The sequence below is a fragment of the Asparagus officinalis genome, chromosome 7 (genome assembly GCF_001876935.1).
Source record: "Asparagus officinalis chromosome 7, Aspof.V1, whole genome shotgun sequence".
NCBI lineage: Eukaryota > Viridiplantae > Streptophyta > Magnoliopsida > Asparagales > Asparagaceae > Asparagus > Asparagus officinalis.
The window spans coordinates 86969668-86987316 of record NC_033800.1 but is presented as its reverse complement, the minus strand read 5'-3'; the positions used below and the strand labels follow the sequence as shown (position 1 = coordinate 86987316).

The following is a 17649-nucleotide window of genomic DNA, read 5'->3' as shown; positions in this document are numbered from 1 at the left end:
ACAGGACCCCTTCATATGCCATTTGCAGAAGCAAGCTCAGTCTGAATACAGATGAAGCACAAATTCTAGTCATTCACATCTATGGTAATTTTGTTTGTTCAATTATTTGAGTGCCAAATTAGGAGAAAAGCAAAGGGCATCATGAAGAAGGCCTATAATATTGCTATAAAGGCAAAGGTACAAGCACAGCAAGAGAGTAGTATCCGAGATTCTGCTACCTGTACCTTGTTTTTAGCTTAAATCTTTATATTTTGTCTAGTTTGATTAGTACTAATTTGTTCTATATTTTTAACAAATTGACCGCTATGTTTTTTATACCCACTGAATATTGGATTTTGGTTCTTAGTCTTGTTTATTTGTAGTATTAGTGCCATGAGTTTTCCTATATATCCATCTTCTTTCAAGTCTTTATGATTTTGTCTCACTACAATTTTGTATTTTCTCATGCCTGCATGGATAAGTTCAGATGCCAAGGCATATCAAAACAAAGCTATTGAGTACTGTGATGATATATGTGTATTAATGGGCACCGATAGAGAAATCAGCGAGGGTGCAGAGCAAATTGATGATCCTATTACAACTATGGATATGGAAGGTGCGAATGAAGGGGAGAGCTCTAGCAGAGAGGTTTCATAATCTTCAACTTCCAAATCCAATAAGAAGCTCAAGAGAGACCCTTTAGCAGATGCAATAAATGATGTTGGTGAGATGCTTAAGGAGTATCTGGTGAGTACAAACCAATAAAAGATGATTACGAGGAGATTTATGCTGATATGTCTAAAGTGAGGGTATCTAGTGAGTACGAACCCACCAAAAGACGATTGTGAGGAGATTTATGGCGATGTATATATCTAAAGTGAGGGGTGTTCTCCCACATCAAATTTTTAAGGCGGTTAAGAGATTCATTGCTAGTTCTGCACATGATTTCTGAATGTTGAAGTTACTTCCAGACAATCAAAAGATAGTTTGAATTATGCTATATCTTGAAAACTCATACTAAGGTAAAAAAAATAACTCATTAACTTATTCGTTTGCATTTAAGCTCTTGTTAGGTAAGTTTAGTTAGTGCATATCAAATGTTTGAACACCATGGAGGGTTAATTGCACATAGACCCTTTATAGAGGCTTTTGGAAAGGCTTATTTTATGTAGCTTATCGATCATGCTAACTTTTAATGGCTTTTGGTTTTTTTATAATAATACTATAAAAATTATTTGAGTAGAATAGTAATTTGCTTGGTCAAACCTAGCTTTTCAAAGTGAGCTTATAAGCTAGTTTTTTTAAAGCTAGGGTATACCAGGTTTTAAAATAAGACTTATAATTTAACATATTTGGCGTTTTACCAAACATTGAGAAATAAAAAAGCTAGCTTAAAATCTCGTTTGATAAAAAAAGATAAGCCTTCCCAAATACCGTCATAGTATCACACTTTAGAACTTATTTTGCATATAGTTTGATTTTTCAAAAATAACATAAACGGTCTACAACACTCTTCCACATCAATATTTTAATTTTTGAAATATAATGTGACTCCTAGCAATCTAAATAGAACATGATTTCTTTTCTATTGCAAGTATGCACGGTCTTTAAGAATGGAGCTGATTTGGTCTTCTTGTTTCAGGTGATTTAAGACCTCGCAAAGCAGGACTTACTTCTTGAACCGAGGAGAGAAAGCTACAACGAGAAATACAAAGTACAAGTGTATTAGCATTAGAAACAAACTCTTATTTGAATCAAATGTAAAAGTTCTAAAGAAATTAGTGCGAGAGCAACTTAAGCATGGCACTGTATAATGGGGAAATATTAACTTCTATTGGTTTGTATTTGTTGGATATTATGGATCTTTGGTTTGTTGAATTGTTATATAGAATATTTGAAGTTTCTATTTTATTTATTGTTATAGTTAGTTGTGGATGAGTTTATAAAGTTTTATTGATGAATGATTTCGGTCATTTTTATGGCGATTATTAAGTTAATTATTGACATTCTTGCATTTAAGATTTTAAGGTATTTATCTATATGTCAAGTTAGTTGGATATCTGATATACTATTTGAAGCATTTATTTCCACAAATTATAATACATAACTTGTGTAAATTGATTATCTTATTTCTAAATTATATTTGAGCTACAGTTTTAATTTAGAAATTATAATTCTACTATTTGAAAAACAACTCAATTGAAAATTTTAAAACTAAAATTCTAAAGTTTGTCAAATATGAATTTCAAATTGAATTCTAAAATTCAAATTTGGATATTTCCCAAACAAAGGGATTAAATTTGAAATTCTGAATTTTAAATTTTAGAATTTAATTCTGGAATTTGAAATCATTTCCTCAAATCCAAACGCAACCTGAGATTATTCTGAAATATTGTTCTTATATTCATTTCAAAATAGGAGCAACGGATAAATGCGGCTCATTTTGTTTCAGAAAATGTAATGGGATAATCTGACAAATGAGGAGTCACTCTCCCGCAAATACCAAATTTCAGCACGGATTAATTGATTAAACACAAACAAAATTTGATATTTTCAGAATACCCCCATCCGCGTTGTTTAGATATATAGGGGCTGAAGTCTTGTCCTGCGTAGAAGAGGCCCAAGCTAGTGCACCAAATAGCCCACTGGGGCCACAGGGCCTGGTAAAAAGGAGACTCAAGTTCTTTGAAATTTAGAGCCTTCGTTTGTTGGGCCATGGTAGCCTGTGGACTGAATCACAGGCTGTTTCCTTGTTTTATAAGAGAGATCTTTTTAATGGGCCTGCTTATGGCTGATCCGCCAAGCATGTGTCCTGGTGAAAAATGTGTCCACGGTAGACGTTCATCGCACATATATTTTTGGGCTGAAGTCTTGTCAAAGGACGATGTATGTGGGCTTCCGACTTTCCTCAAAACCTTTTAAATTGGTGTTTCAATGATGCTAATGCGTTTTGTATGGGAGGGCTAGATAATTGAACTGGCTTTACTTAAAAAAAAAAAAATTCAAAACATCTTGTTCCGCTGTTCAAAATAACAAAAATTGTTTTGACATAATATAAGTAAGAATTTTTCGGCCTTTTTTGCTTCATGTTGCTTTGTTGTGATTCATATATTCTCATGATTTGAAATATTAAAAAAAAAAAAAATGGAGCTCCACGCTTCCGATCCCCTATCATGTACGACAAGTGTAGCCCTCAAAAAGAAAAAGAATAAAGTATAGTGCGCTCTACCTAAACCACCAATTAATGCCAACAAATTCACATAGATGCTGCTTTAGAAGTAGGCAAATGGAGAGCCAACTTCATTTTCTTTAGGTGGCCAAATCCTTGAATTCAAAGCTAAACCATTTGAACTCTGAATTGCAAGCAACAAGTTTAAACCCAACCTCTCGTCCACCTAATTGTTGTCTGGCCCCATCCTACCAATAGATGTGACATTTGTATTAAATAGATTTAAGACAATATTAACAATCTAAAATTGTACGGCTTAAATATGTCAAACATAGAATTGAAAATCGATTTCTAAGTGGGCTTAAAGCTTGATATAAGTTATGTACTGTCCATTCAATTCTTTCAAAGTCTGTACGTAACATCAGAAGTTGTTTTATAGAGTTAAAGACCATCTCTACTAACCCCCCACGTAGGCGTGGTAAATGAACGGATCAAATCAAATACTGACATGTTCGTATTTGTATTTGTTCGAATTCAAACCCCAATTCAAATATCCATGTCGGTGGTTTTTTGAATTTGAATTCGAGTACTTGGTATTTGATAAATATTCATGAATATTTATCAAATGGCAAAATATATTGATTCTGCTAAAGAATTTAATTTTTAAAAGGTATTTAAATTTGTAAATGAAAATTATTTCTTTATAGTTATGATGTGTGTGTATATAATTCGAATGTTTAATTAGAAAATTGATTTAAGATTCTTTTAAGTTTCTCAAAACTAGTATATAGAACTTAAAGTAGAAAATATAAGCTGGTTGAAAATATAAAATCATATGCGTAATGATACAAATTTTAAACGAATATATAATATAAGCAAACGTATCGAATATGCCCCTGGTTAAATTCTATTCGTTAATGAACTTGAATACTAGATGTTATTTGATTAGTGTTAGATGAACTATCAGATTGAATATGACCAATAGTTAGTCGAATAATGAACGTTCTATTTGTTAATTATTTGGTTCCTTTCCACCCCTACGCCCACTTACGAATATACCCTCTGTAGTTCTACTGCTGTAAATAAAACCCCTAAGCTAAATTCTTTTACTCTTTTACCCGTAAGAAGAGAGAACTTTTTTTTTTCTTTAATAGACCTTCTAAGTGTATAAGAGTCAAAAACTTCCCTTGGGATCCATCCGCAGCAATATTCGCAATTGGGCAATAGTACAAGTGGTCTATCCCCAGGTAACCCTTCTTTTATACGACAAAAACTATCAATACTATAACAATTTACAAAAAAAATGAAGACAAAAGTTGAGGGAAAAGAAAACTAATTTGAACCACTAGCATTCTAAGATTATTATCATGGAGTCGAAGACTCAAATCTCTCCAAACCCAATCGACAAATCCTCACTAACGCCGGGGTCTCCCATCTCTCTGTTCTCCGCTTCATTGCCTGAAACTTTTTTACGCATCCCTTCACATCTAATTCTTTCATCTCTATCCTTTCTTTCGCTGCGTCTTTTCCAGCGATTCTATCGAAAATTTCCTCCCATCCATTTTCCCATTCTCCACTTGCGTTGCATAGATCTAGACTTCCGTTTTTGTATTCAGTCCAGCTCCAGTTTTTGTCAAGTTCTTTCATGGTTTTTGCTACGCATTGTCCTCTGCATATTGGTTTGCATGGTCGACATTTTGCTCCGCTGAGAGGGCCTTTGCTTGCCATGGATGCTACTGGCACTCCGTACCTGTAAAAATTTAATTTATCAATTCAATCGAAGAAATTTGGTTTTGTTCGGTTGAAGACATCTAGTCTAACATGAATCTAGTACGTAAATCACGCCACCAGCGTTTTTTTATGTTGATGGCTGATAGTGATATGTGTATTAGTATTTGTGCTTTTATAATATTCCTTGCCCTTCTTCACGTATAATCAGTCCATGCACAGTTTTGGTCCAGATTGTCAACAAGTAGACCTTAATTGATGACTAGTAACTTTAAAGGGGAAAAAAAACAGAAGTTTAGACACTGGAATCTATAGTTGTCTATTTTATGAAGATAGGTTTGGATTTGACATAAATACACTAAGATTGGGCATCTGCAGATGTCTCAACATCTGCGGATCCTAATTCAGTGTAACATAGAAAAAGTCAAGAAGTACGCAGCATCTTTTTATTGTTAATCTTACATTATTTCGAATAAATTTCTTAAAAGCAATTCCATGTAAAAACAAAAGCAATTTTTTTTCCACTAAACTATCATGACTTACTAATGTTAGGTCAATTGACACTTATTAGGCACGTGATATGTTTTAGACATTCTTTCCTTTATTTACTTTTGGTTAAATTTCATAAAACCCCTCTTTTTAGTGAGGGCATTTCTCAGAGAACCCCTCTGAACTTTTAAAATGTCAAAAACAGTCTTAAGTTTTGGAGTTCTAATAAGACTACCTTTGTCTTTTTTTTAATTAGTCAATCTAAAAGCGTGCGTGAACCACAACTTTCACTAGGTAAAAATATCTCTCTACATAATTTACTCACTCATGTGAAAATTGCCGTTAATGTCGATAGTTTTTTTATTTGGAAAAAAAATGTTGAAACTTGAAAGGGATTTTCTACGTACCCTATGATGAGTTTGAATACAAAAGAGGGAAAGGTAGAGAAATGATTATAATAATCCCAATGGGAGAGTGGAAAGGGAAGGAGTGTGATAGAACTAATTGTGTTTGGATAAATAACTAGGGGAAGAGAGGGGCTCATTACTATTTGTGTTTGTTTAGAATAGGGAATAGGAAGGGAGGGAATCTACATAACAAATATGCCTTAAGTCTAAGGATAATTATAGAATTTTAAGAAAAAATCACTTAGAACTTAATCTCTACCCCCACCCCAAACCGTCCAGTTTTGCAGGGTTAGGAAAGCAAGGAAATTTGCTTCGTTTTAACCCTCTCAACCCTTCCCCTTACTTATTAAAAAATATAAATAAAAAACATTTTTAGGTTGTTAGCATTGTAACCTTCCCAATTCCTTTCCACCCCTAAGGAGTTTGGGTTGTGACATTTTGAACGTTTTTTTAGAACTAGACAGATAGTATGTGTTGATGCTGGATCAAATAGCCAAAGAAAGACTGCCCCGCGGTAGGCGCCAAACTGTTGATACTGCTGGAGCTCAAACAGTCGGATAGCATCCACGGTGGGACGAGATAATGATGATGGATGGGGCTGCTTCCTTCCTGAATGTCCGGTTTCAGAGTTGGGGGAGTTACTCAGCCTGCACAGGGAAAGACTTGTGAGAGGACGGGGCTTGGATCCCCCATGGTGCCTTTGACGATCAAATCAGCTGGTGAACTTGAATGGGGTGAGAAGAACTGTGAGAGTTATTGTGTGCAGTAAGATGCAAATGAATTCATGGAGAATCCCTAGAGTCTGATGTTGGACTAAAATCAGAACTGAGTTGAGGGTCTGGATCCAGAGATCCGATCCCCCTCTAAGTTAGAATAGTACATCTATTTATACCTATGGGTATGAGGGGTAGAACCATCATTCTGGCCGAGCACAGGATGGCAGTGAAGAAGTGTTTGCTGGCGGTTGCGTCAGCACTTGTTTTATATGTGTCGGATGGCGACTAGTTGTGTGATCGGCGCTGACATGATGCGATGTGTGGCACATAAAGCACAACATGGCCTAAGAAGTTATGAAGACTATCAGGGGCAGAGGCATGATGATGCATGACAAGCATTGATGAGATGCTGACATGTTGTCAAGGGGAGAGGCTCGAGGCTAAAGTTGTCTACTGACTTGGCCGAGTAATGACACCTCTCAAGTTCACCTCGTAGGGGGGTCGAGTTGACTGGGTCGAGTGGGCTCATGGTGAGCTTCCTTCGACAAAGGGGGGTCGACAAGTTCCACCTTTCGTGTCGACAAGTGTCACCATTCGGGTTGTCCTAAAGGGATGTCAACTCGGCGAGACAGCTGAGGGGAGATCCTTGCTGATCTTGGCCGCCAATCTGGTTAAGGCGTTGTAGGTAGAAGTGCACTTGTATTGTTGCTGGTGAAGGGTCATACTTTGTTGATTTAGAACATCATAACATTTGACCCCTTTCGCTTAGAGTCGGCTAGAGCCAGGTCTAAGTAAAATGATTGAAGCTCTAGATGGGCGTGGGTGTGCATTCTCAGCAGGTCGACTGGGCTAGTCCAGATCGACAAGTCCGAAGAGCACTAGTTGGCCGTCTTAGTTGTTGAGCCGGATGAGGTCGTCGTTATTAACTATTCTTCCCTCCTTAGAGCAGAGGGGGCGGTCCCAGCAGCTACAGCTGCTGAAGTTGGGGCTACTGGTTACTTGTAGCATTGTTCTGATTGGAAGAAACAAGTGACAATTGATATGAGTCGGTCGTGTTATGTCGACCCGAATGTTGAAGGGACGAGATGACTGGCTCATATCGCGCTTCTTGTAGGCGAGATGTCTATGTCTTTTATCGAAGAAGACTTGCAAGTTGAAGTGCCTTAAGTCTTTTTACCAAAGACGACTGGACGATTGGACTCCATGCCTTGGGTTTACTCATGAAGATACCAAGGTCTTAATGGCAAAATGATAACTCTGGGGTTGGGTGCCTAGATCCTACTGAGGATAGCTAGGACTTTCGCCTTACTGAGGGCCACCCTGATGGCCAAATGGTAAATGACAACCCTGAGGTTGGATGCCCAAGACTTACATTAGGCCTGGGTCTTTCGCCCTACCATAGTGGTCGAGTGGTAAATGTGAGAGTCGACCAAATGTTGAATGTGCCTTAGGTTTACCCTGAGAAGGCACCAAGGGATTATAGGCCTTGATGTGGTGGTCGAGTGGTAAATGTGGGAGTCGATCGACCAAAGGGCAAGAGTGCCTTGGGTTTACCCTAAGAAGGCACCAACAGCTAGCGCCGAAGCTGGGGCTAAAGTTATAGCTATAGAGGTCTCTGTGACCATGGCTACCACCTTGTAGGCTCGAGCATCTTCCATGTCCATGTACCTGTGAGCTTTGACCACCAGGTGCTCATAATTGGAGACTGGCTTCTTAGCAAGCGAGTCGGCTAACTCATTGTTCTACAAGCCAGCCACGAGTGCTGACATAGCAACTGCACTCATTGGATCATTGACCTCTAGCCTCCTCTCCTAGAACCTCTTGAAGTAGGCTTGAAGACTCTCTCTGGGTCCTTGCCTCATTTGGATTAACACATGAGGGGGTAATTTCTACTTGGTGTCAGCTAGAAAGTGATGGATGAACATCCGACTAAGTTATTGGAAGTTACTGATGGACTTCTTCTCAAGAGTGTTCCACCAGAGCTTGGCACTCTCCAAAAGAGTGATAGGGAAGCATCTACATATGACTACTTCTGATGCTTGGAGCATGCTCATCACATCATAGAACATGCTCGTAGGGGTCTCCCTCGCCCTTGTATTTCTTCACGTGAAGCATCTTGAACTTCTCACATGGGGCATTCATGAGGTCATCTGAAAGAGGAGTGTTACCCTAATGACGCCTGCGATCGGTCTGTACACTCGATCGTATCCAGAGGCCCCTGTGGTAGCAGAGAGGCACGGTGGTGGGGGAGAGTCTTAGAGACTACTCCCCTAGTGCGATGCCCAAGGTTGCCTGCGCTGGGACTCTCACCAGTGAGTTCCTAATGATGGAGGAGACATTGGAGAGTCGACCGATGAGGTGGTGGGGTCGCATGTTCGATGAGATCCTTTCGCTAATCGGTAGCTGCATGAGGAGTCTGAGTTGGGATTGTTTGCTATGCTCCAAAAGTCGGGGGAATAGCAAAAATTGCCTGCTACGGCTGTGGAAGTCGACTGAGAAGCTCGCTGGTGAAGGCATCAAATTTCTCTTGGAAAGATTGAGAAAAATTTTGAGCTATTGCTTCAAGTTGAGCTTGAGTAGCGTAGCTCTGATGGGGTCCTCCATGGCAAGACTGCTCGACCTTATCTTCTGAACCGGACATGTTCTCTCAAAAAAGAAAAAAGGCCCCAGCTGGGTGACAAACTGTTGATGCTGGATTAAACAGTCAAAGAAAAAGTGCCCCACGGTGGGCACCAAACTGTTTATGCTGCTGGAGCTCAAACAGTCGGATAGCATCCGCGGTGGGACGAGATGATGATGATGGATGGGCTCGAAAAAAAAGGCCCCAGGTGGGTGCCAAACTGTTGATGCTGGATCAAACAGTTAAAGAAAGAGTGCCCCACGATGGGCACCAAACTGTTGATGCTGCTGGAGCTCAAACAGTCGGATAGCATCCGCGGTGGGATGAGATGATGATGATGGATGGGGCTGCTTCCTTCCCCGAATGTCTGGCTCGGAGTTGGGGGAGAGGGAAAGACTCGTGAGAGGACGGGGCTTGGATCCCCCCTAGTACATCCAACGATCAAGTCAGCTGATAAACTTGAGTGGGGTGAGAAGAACTGTGAGAGTTCTTGTGTGCAGTAAGATACAAAGGAATTCATGGAGAATCCCCAGAGTCCAATATTGGACTAAAATTAGATCTGAGTTGAGGGTCTGGATCCATAGATTTGATCCCCCTCTAAGTTAGAATAGTACATCTATTTATACCTATGGGTATGAGGGGTAGAACCATCATTCTGGCCGAGCACAGGATAGCGGTGAAGAAGCATGTGCTGGCAGTTACATCTGCACTTGCTTTATAGGTGTCGGCTGGTGACTAGCTGCGTGATCGGTGCTGACATGATGTGATGTGTGGCGCACGAAGCACAACATGGCCTAATAAGTCATGAAGACTGTCGAGGGCAGAGGCATGATGATGTCTGACAAGCATTGATGAGATGCTGACATGTTGTCATTGGGAGAGGCTCGAGGCTAAAGTCATCCTCTAACTTGGCCGAGAAATGACGCCTCTCGAGTCGACCTCGCAGGGGGGAGAGTTGATTGGGTCGATTGGGCTCATGGTGAGTCGCCTTCAACAAAGGGAGGTCGACAAATTCAGCCTTTTGTGTCAACAAGTGCCGCCATTCGAGTCGTCCTTAGGGGATGTCAACTCGACGAGTCAGCTGAGAGGAGATCCTTGCTGATCTTGGTCGCCAATCTTGTTGGGGCGTTGCAGGCAGAAGTACACTTGTACTGTTGCTGGTGAAGAGCTGCACTTTGATAATTGAGAACACCATGACAGTATATGATATTTTTTCTTTGAGATTTAATATCTATCATATTTTTATTGAATAAAACCAATATATATATATATATATATATATATATATATATATATATATATATAATCGTATCACTAGTGATTCTACAAGGACTAAAATTCACATAATTATGTCCATAGTTCAGGGCACTACAATAAATTGTTGTATGTGTCCATACTTAGTTTATAACATGTATAAAAGTATCATTTTATTTACAAATGATTGAACAATAGTGACACGAATAAAAAGTGTAGCAAATCGCGACACATATTTGTGTCATTAGATATACAATTAAATATAATTGAAAAAGACTAATAGTCTAACATGGATTGTGAGAGGATCTATTAATATGCTTAAATAATATATCTTATATTGTAATTATGATGATGATTGAACATTTATGATTTTGTATAAGTTAAGAAACTCCATAGTTAAGTGTGTTTCGGTGAGAGTAATCCTAGAATGGGTGACCTTCTGGTAAGTAATAGTGTTGAATGATGATACTCTTTATATTTTTATGGTCTAGACACAAGTATGTGTCACCACTCTTGATACATATATATGTCACGCGTTTTATGATACATGTATGTATCACCACTCTTAACATATATATGTGTCGTGAGTTTGTGACACATTCTCACATGTGTAGAAAGACACTCTCCACACATGCTCTAACTACATTTTTGATACGTGTCGCGTTTGATTTGTGCGACACAAAAATGTGTAGCGTAGAGACAAAAAATGTATCATAATTTACAACTTTTGTTGTAGTGGTGAGGGAGAAAATTTGGGATATACCTGTCCGGCGGAAACGAGTACTGCCGGTCGCTCACAACACAAAACGGAAACCGCATTTCCTTCCCTCTAACCCCCAACACATTCAACTGCGCCTCAAATGCTGCCTCCGAATTCAACCTCTCGTATCCCGCAACATTGAGCTCATCGACAAGCGACAATCTCGACAGCGCGGCTATCGACGTGGAGCGGTCACCAACGCCAAGCCGGTCATTGAGGCCGGAGTACCGAGAGCCTTCGGGGACGAGGTAGGAACCATGGGTGAAAGCAGCAGGGCTGAGAGGAGCGGACCAGTAGCCGTCGACTCGGGTACGGACGATCCAGTCGTAGGTGAAGTTGTGTTTAGACTCGTAGGAGGTTATTAGGTTCAGGCAGCCTTCTACTAGGTTGAAATACTGAAGGAGGCCCTGCAGGATTAAGGGGAGTAGCGTCATTGTTATTGATTTATGTATTAATGTTGGTAACTGATTCAGTATTTTTTACATATTCAATTGATGCTAAAAAAAAGTTAGAACGCAAATATTCACGGCCAAATATAAAAGCTGAGAATAACATAACACAAAATAGTTTAGGATAAACAACGCCGAAACAGCCCGAAATGACCTCAAACGTTTACCGCATTGTAGCGCTAAGCCGCCACTTTCCGAACATCTCATTTGGACGCTCAGATCAAAAAGCTATAAATCATTTGAAGCTCAAGCGCACTGATGGACCATCCCACCACGCTCTCCACCATAGAACACGTGCGATGTTCTTCCTCCTTTACGTATGATTTTCTTTAGGCATGTCATAGGAGCCCAACCACTAGGCCAGTATTCTATTCTTTAATGCAATTGTACTTTGATATATATCTAGAACGTTTATTATTTAATCTAGATGTAATTGTTATCTCAACTTTACAAATTAAACCATTTCTTACTTCTTACCAAAGTAAATAAAAATCATCTGCATGTGTAATAGGTAGTTTATCACCGAAAGTAAACTCTTATACTGTTTATGTACAATTTGATCCTGATCGGTAGCAGATTTGTTTATGTACAATTTGATCCTGATCCGTAGCAGATTGGGTGCAGAAATTCTAATCTTGCAATTGACCTCCTAGCGTTTATACAAATATAACCCTAGTTTATAAGAGTAACAAATCTCGGACATCCTGGTTGAATATGTTAATTAAAAAATGCCCACAGGACACACCAGCCTCCCGGCCACCACCGACCAGCCACCCCTCACCTGCTACAGTGCAGGGAGGCCCCACTTGAAATTTTTAAAAAAAATTCAAGTGGGGCCCCCTGCACTAGCAGAGTGAGAGAGTGTGGCTGGTGTGTGGATCGGAGTGTGCGTGTAGCAATACACTACATAGTAATATTATGTGAAAAAAAAAAAAAAAAAAAAAAAAAAAAAAAAAAAAAAAAAAAAAAAAAAAAAAAAAAAAAAAAAAAAAAAAAAAAAAAAAAAAAAAAAAAAAAAAAAAAAAAAAAAAAAAAAAAAAAAAAAAAAAAAAAAAAATTAAAAAAAAAAAAAAAAAAAAAAAAAAAAAAAATAATCTTAGCCGTCTAAGGTTTAGTCACGCAACAAATTAGTTCATTATTCTTCTCATAGTTGACGGTAACAGCTTTAGCTTAGCCGTCTAAATCATCATTTATAAACATATAGTTTAACTTTGACAAGAAACACTTACCAAGTCATCTCCTGACGATAATCATATCCTCTCATTTATCATCTAAATGTAATAAATATCAAAATCAAATAATGATTTTGAGCACTAGCAATTAGTTTACATATGTTATATAATCTTTTAGCTAAAACTAGGTTGCTCAACTTGTATTCTAGACAAACTATATAAAAACCTTTTAGAATGCTTACAAAACCTCCACAAAATTTGACCCATTTTAAGATGACTTTTTAGAACGTTTAGAAAAACTTTTGAATTTTTTCTGAGTCAATATTTTAAATAACCTTCATTTTTTTTTTCTTTGAGTTATCTGAAAAAGCAATGGGATAAGAGAGATCTCAAATCTTGTAGTGGTTTTCTCAAATAGGCCAAACTTCTCGGGAGTCTACTGAAATTTTATATTTGCTTTACATCCAAATTATGCAGAAAAGTCACAAGTGAGAATGTAAAACATGTCAATCTTATTTATATTTTATTTATTTACATGCGAAAACCATATTATATTTTATTTATTTACATCCAATTAAGGATTGCGTGGCTTCAATGCAGAAGGCAAAGGTTTCTTCAGGAGAAAACAAAACGTAGATGCATAAGGCATAATGGTCAGAGAACTTTATGCTTTAATTCTCACTCCGGCTAAGGATAATTACATGTTCATGTTATTTAACAGCAGAAGCCACATCTAAACAATTAATTGCGAATTAAAATAGACCAGATTGCATCACTTTTCTGAGGAATTCTACTTAAAAATGTACTTTTCCCCACTTTTTGAAGGAACTCCTGTTTGTCTCTACTTACTTTTATAAAGTGAAACATTTTAATTGGATACAAATTTTCCAGTTGTCTGCTCTAGCTAGATCAATTTTTTAAATTACTAAACAGTCATTAGTTTTGAATCATTAGACACAGGAGAAATCTCAATTAGACTCCAACTATAATCCAAAATTAGTGCTTATTGAGGATTTAAATGGATATAGAACAGAACAATCTTTTAATCTGAATAACAATAAAAGGTTTATGATAAGAACCAAGAGACTTGAGCCCGTTAATCCAATTGTGATTCAAAAAAGATTAAATAACTTATATAAGTAATAAATAAATATGATAAATGGAAACTGATGGGTATAAGTTAACGACTCATTTTGCTAAACGAGTTACTAAAAAATGACAATCCATCTACCAATCACTTAGGAAAAATAAGTATATTGACGGCTCATTTTGCTCACTGAATTGTCATCTCTAATTTAGGAATCTCTAAAAGCATACCATCACTCATTCACAAATACATTTTCCATTACAATATTAATAACATAAATTTACCTTGAGGGTTTTTACATATTGGTTCATTACATCTTTTGTATTTTTAAATTAGCCCCTCAAAACTTTGAAATTACTATTCAGTCCATCAAAACCTATAAATTACTGCAAACCATCACTTTATTAAAAGTCTTCAATTAGAAATTAACTTTTTTTTCCACTGTAAATTCACAGGACGTAAAAAATGCCCTAATAAAAAAAATATTACTACAAAAGATAACCCAAAATATGTTAGAAGCATGCATATATAGGTCTTATCTTTTACTAGAAATCATTATATGGATTCAAATTTCTATACCAATATTTTGTTTCTAAATTAATTCATCCATATAGCTAATAATGAATAACTTTTTATTGCAAAATACACCCGAAAACTTACAAACCTGAATCCCATTAGGCGAGTTATCGGCGGTGAGCACTCGAATCTGCGCCTGAGTCTCATTCATAAATTCCGGTTCAAAAATTCTAACACCTGCAATCCTCGGAGCTCTCTTCAACAAAAAAAACTTATAAGCGTCTCCATCCAAAGGAGCATTCAAGAACAAATCAGCATTCTTATACTCCTCCAACAGGTTCTTTAGTATCGACGGTCCCGTCAGCTCGAATCTCCTGGCACCACCGACAAGACAGATGGCTATCCTCGTCTGGTTCAGGTCTGAATTTTTGTTGAGAATCTGATGATGAGGAGGAGATGGAGTTGAATTGTGAAAGAGTTGATTGAGGTAGATTGAGTTTGTCAGGAGGAAGAAGAAGAGGATGAGAGGGGTTAGAGAGAGGAGAGAGAGCCGCCATTGGAAGGCGAGATTTGTGAATTTCTTCAGCATTTTTCCATGTCTTTTTTCTTTTTCTTTTGGATTTTTGGTGGGTTTTTTAGGAGGAGGGTGGTGGAAGGACCATGAAGATCGAAGAGGTGGACAGTTTTTTTAATAAAGTTAATTATGAAGTTTATTTATGTGTTTTAATTAATGGTTGTTTTATAAGTTACGATATGGGAGAGCTAGGAACATAGACGGAGAGCTGAGTGGACGGGGTGTGCCCTTGGTTGGGTGGAGGGTGGTGGGGGTTAGTGAGGGGTAGTTTGGTCACTATAGGAGTTCGATAAGGTGAATCACTATTCTATTACAAAATTTGGAGTTTAATTTTAAATGTACATTATGTTGACAATAATTATGATTTTTTATAATGGCAATAAAAATGAGGAAAAATTGCTTCAAGGCCTCAAATTCTAACTTTCAATGTGCCCCCCCCCCAACCCCAACCCCAACCCCAACCCCAACTTTCACCAATGTGCTGCAGCCCCTTCTTTTTGAAAAAATTGTGTCCAGGCCCCTTAAGCTCACCTCCCCCAAGTTCCAATGCATTCCAGCTCATGATTTGACGCGGGTCCACCTAAAATTATAATTTTACCCTTTCTCTTTCTCATGCCAGCTCATGTTAACTGTTATAGATAACATGTTAACTGTTATAGATAACATGTTAACTTTTATAGATAACATGTTAACTATTATAATTTCATAAATATGTTTTGAGCTCAATGTGTGAACTGCAATAGTTAACATATTATCTATAATAGTTAACATGTTAGCTATAATAGTTAACATGTTAACTATTATATAATAGTTAAGATGAGACGCGAAGTTCCTCGAGATGGCGTTGGCGGCGGAGCGGAGGAGGGAGGTGGGGGAGGGGGACCGAAGGAGGAGGAGGGAGGTATAGGAAAGGACGAGGAGGAAGGTGTAAGGGAGGGTAAAATTAGGATTTTGCAGGAGGTTGCATTGGAACTTGGGGGAGGTGAGCTGGAGGGGCCTGAACATAATTTTTTCAAAAAGAATGGGCTGCAACACATTGGTGAAAGTTGAGGGGGCTGGGGCACATTGAAAGTTAGAATTTAGGGCCTTGAAGCAATTTTTCCTAAAAATGATTACAATTGGAGAAGTATTTGTGTTAACTGTATCCAGTGGATTTAGTCCATTGAGTGAAATGTGCAACAAAAATATGCATCAACTTTTAGATTAATTATAGGCATTGTGACTTGTGTAGTGGTCTAAGTTTTAATATATTTTTAATGTATATTTAATTCTATGGACATGTCCACGTGTATAGGCCCAGCATTGGCCCACTTAGACCATGCATTGTTCATATATTTGTACTATATATTCTAATATCAATATACACAATATTTTCTCATAATTATCATGAGATAAGAGCCTATTTAAAACTCTAAATCTAAGTTAGCCATCATTGTCGTCAGAAACAACTAGGTCGGATTTGCTCCCACCATCATCATCATCAACTTGTGATCACCATCAAACCTCGTGATCGTTGTTGATCTCGTGTCTGTCGCTTTCCTCGTCGTTAACCAGATCTCGACAAAACCCTGCCCTAATCTCACCTAACCTTACTACTTGTGGCACCGTTCATCCACAAGGGCACTGTTCATCGATGATACTATTCATCATATTGTTCATCTAGGGATATCTTTACCACCAGTCTTTCTTGCGCTTCCTCGTCAAGAAAATTTTGTCGTCGTTATCCTATGACATCAGCATTTGACGCTACTCCATCGTGTTTTTCTATCGTCATCATGAACAAGAAGGGTACTTCTCCTGGAGTTTGTCACAACTACAAGAATGAGGGACACTTGAAACATCACCTTTGGGTACATGTCCTCATTGTAAGCTTCAAGAACACTGGCTGGAAAAGTATCCTACAAAGGTTTTATATCCTCCTCAGAATATGGCTACTTCTTAGACTACTGCTACTTTCAACTCTCTTTCCACAACTCAGATATCTGTCATTGCTAATTTTATTGCGTAAAATCTTGGTATCACTGAGACTCCTTCCAGTTTTAATATTCTAGCTTTTGCTACTACTTCGAGTAACTCAGCTTCTTGGATACTTTATTCAAGTGCCTTATAACACATGACCCCTAACTATTTTTTTTATTCAAAACTGCACTCCTATTACATCTTCATTCATATATACTTCTAACAATTCCCCTTTTACAGTAACTTAGTGTGGTGATATTGCATCATCTTCTCTTACCTTACCATCCATTCTATATGTTCCTAAATTCATTATGAATCTTATTTCTATTAGTCAGTTAGTTGATTCTGGTTGTATTATTTCATTTGATTTAAAATCACATGTTGCACAAGATTCGCACAGTGGCCAACGAATTGGGATCGGTCATAGAGTGGACAGATCGTATCAGTTAGACTAGCTTCACACTATTCTCTCAGTTATTATGTCTAGTTTTTTTTTGGTAAATGAAAAATTTTATTCATCACCAAATGTGTGAAATTAGTGTACATCAATAATCTCAACAACATATATGTGAGATAACAAAAACAAAATCTATAGTTAAAGCTCAAAGAATTGAACTGTAACTAAAAACCAGTGTCTAAAAGTAGACACTGGATATATGAGCATTCAATCTACTGTTAGCTGAGTATAGCACCAAAATTTCTTATGCCAGACCACTGTAACTTCATGATCTCAGAAGTTATGTAACAGATAAACATGCACACCACCTCTA

General features: G+C 37.7%; 1 protein-coding gene across 1 annotated transcript; it reads right to left on the bottom strand.

The window, feature by feature from the left end:
- LOC109846585 lies at nucleotides 4353-15037 on the bottom strand. Its single transcript, XM_020415836.1, has 3 exons — nucleotides 14495-15037; nucleotides 11126-11529; nucleotides 4353-4898 (listed from the first exon to the last, which is right to left on the bottom strand). Exons 1-3 carry the CDS (start codon nucleotides 14933-14935, stop codon nucleotides 4514-4516), a joined length of 1230 nt encoding a protein of 409 aa, XP_020271425.1. The 5' UTR covers nucleotides 14936-15037; the 3' UTR covers nucleotides 4353-4513.

Bases quoted from the DNA above. Each gene is read 5' to 3' on its own strand.
- LOC109846585 (XM_020415836.1), bottom strand. From the start codon at position 14,935: ATGCTGAAGAAATTCACAAATCTCGCCTTCCAATGGCGGCTCTCTCTC. The intron at 11,530-14,494 runs GTTTGTAAGTTT...TTAATCCTGCAG, and splicing joins ACTCGCCTAATGGGATTCAG to GGCCTCCTTCAGTATTTCAA. The intron at 4,899-11,125 runs GTATATCCCAAA...AAATTTTTACAG, and splicing joins TACTCGTTTCCGCCGGACAG to GTACGGAGTGCCAGTAGCAT.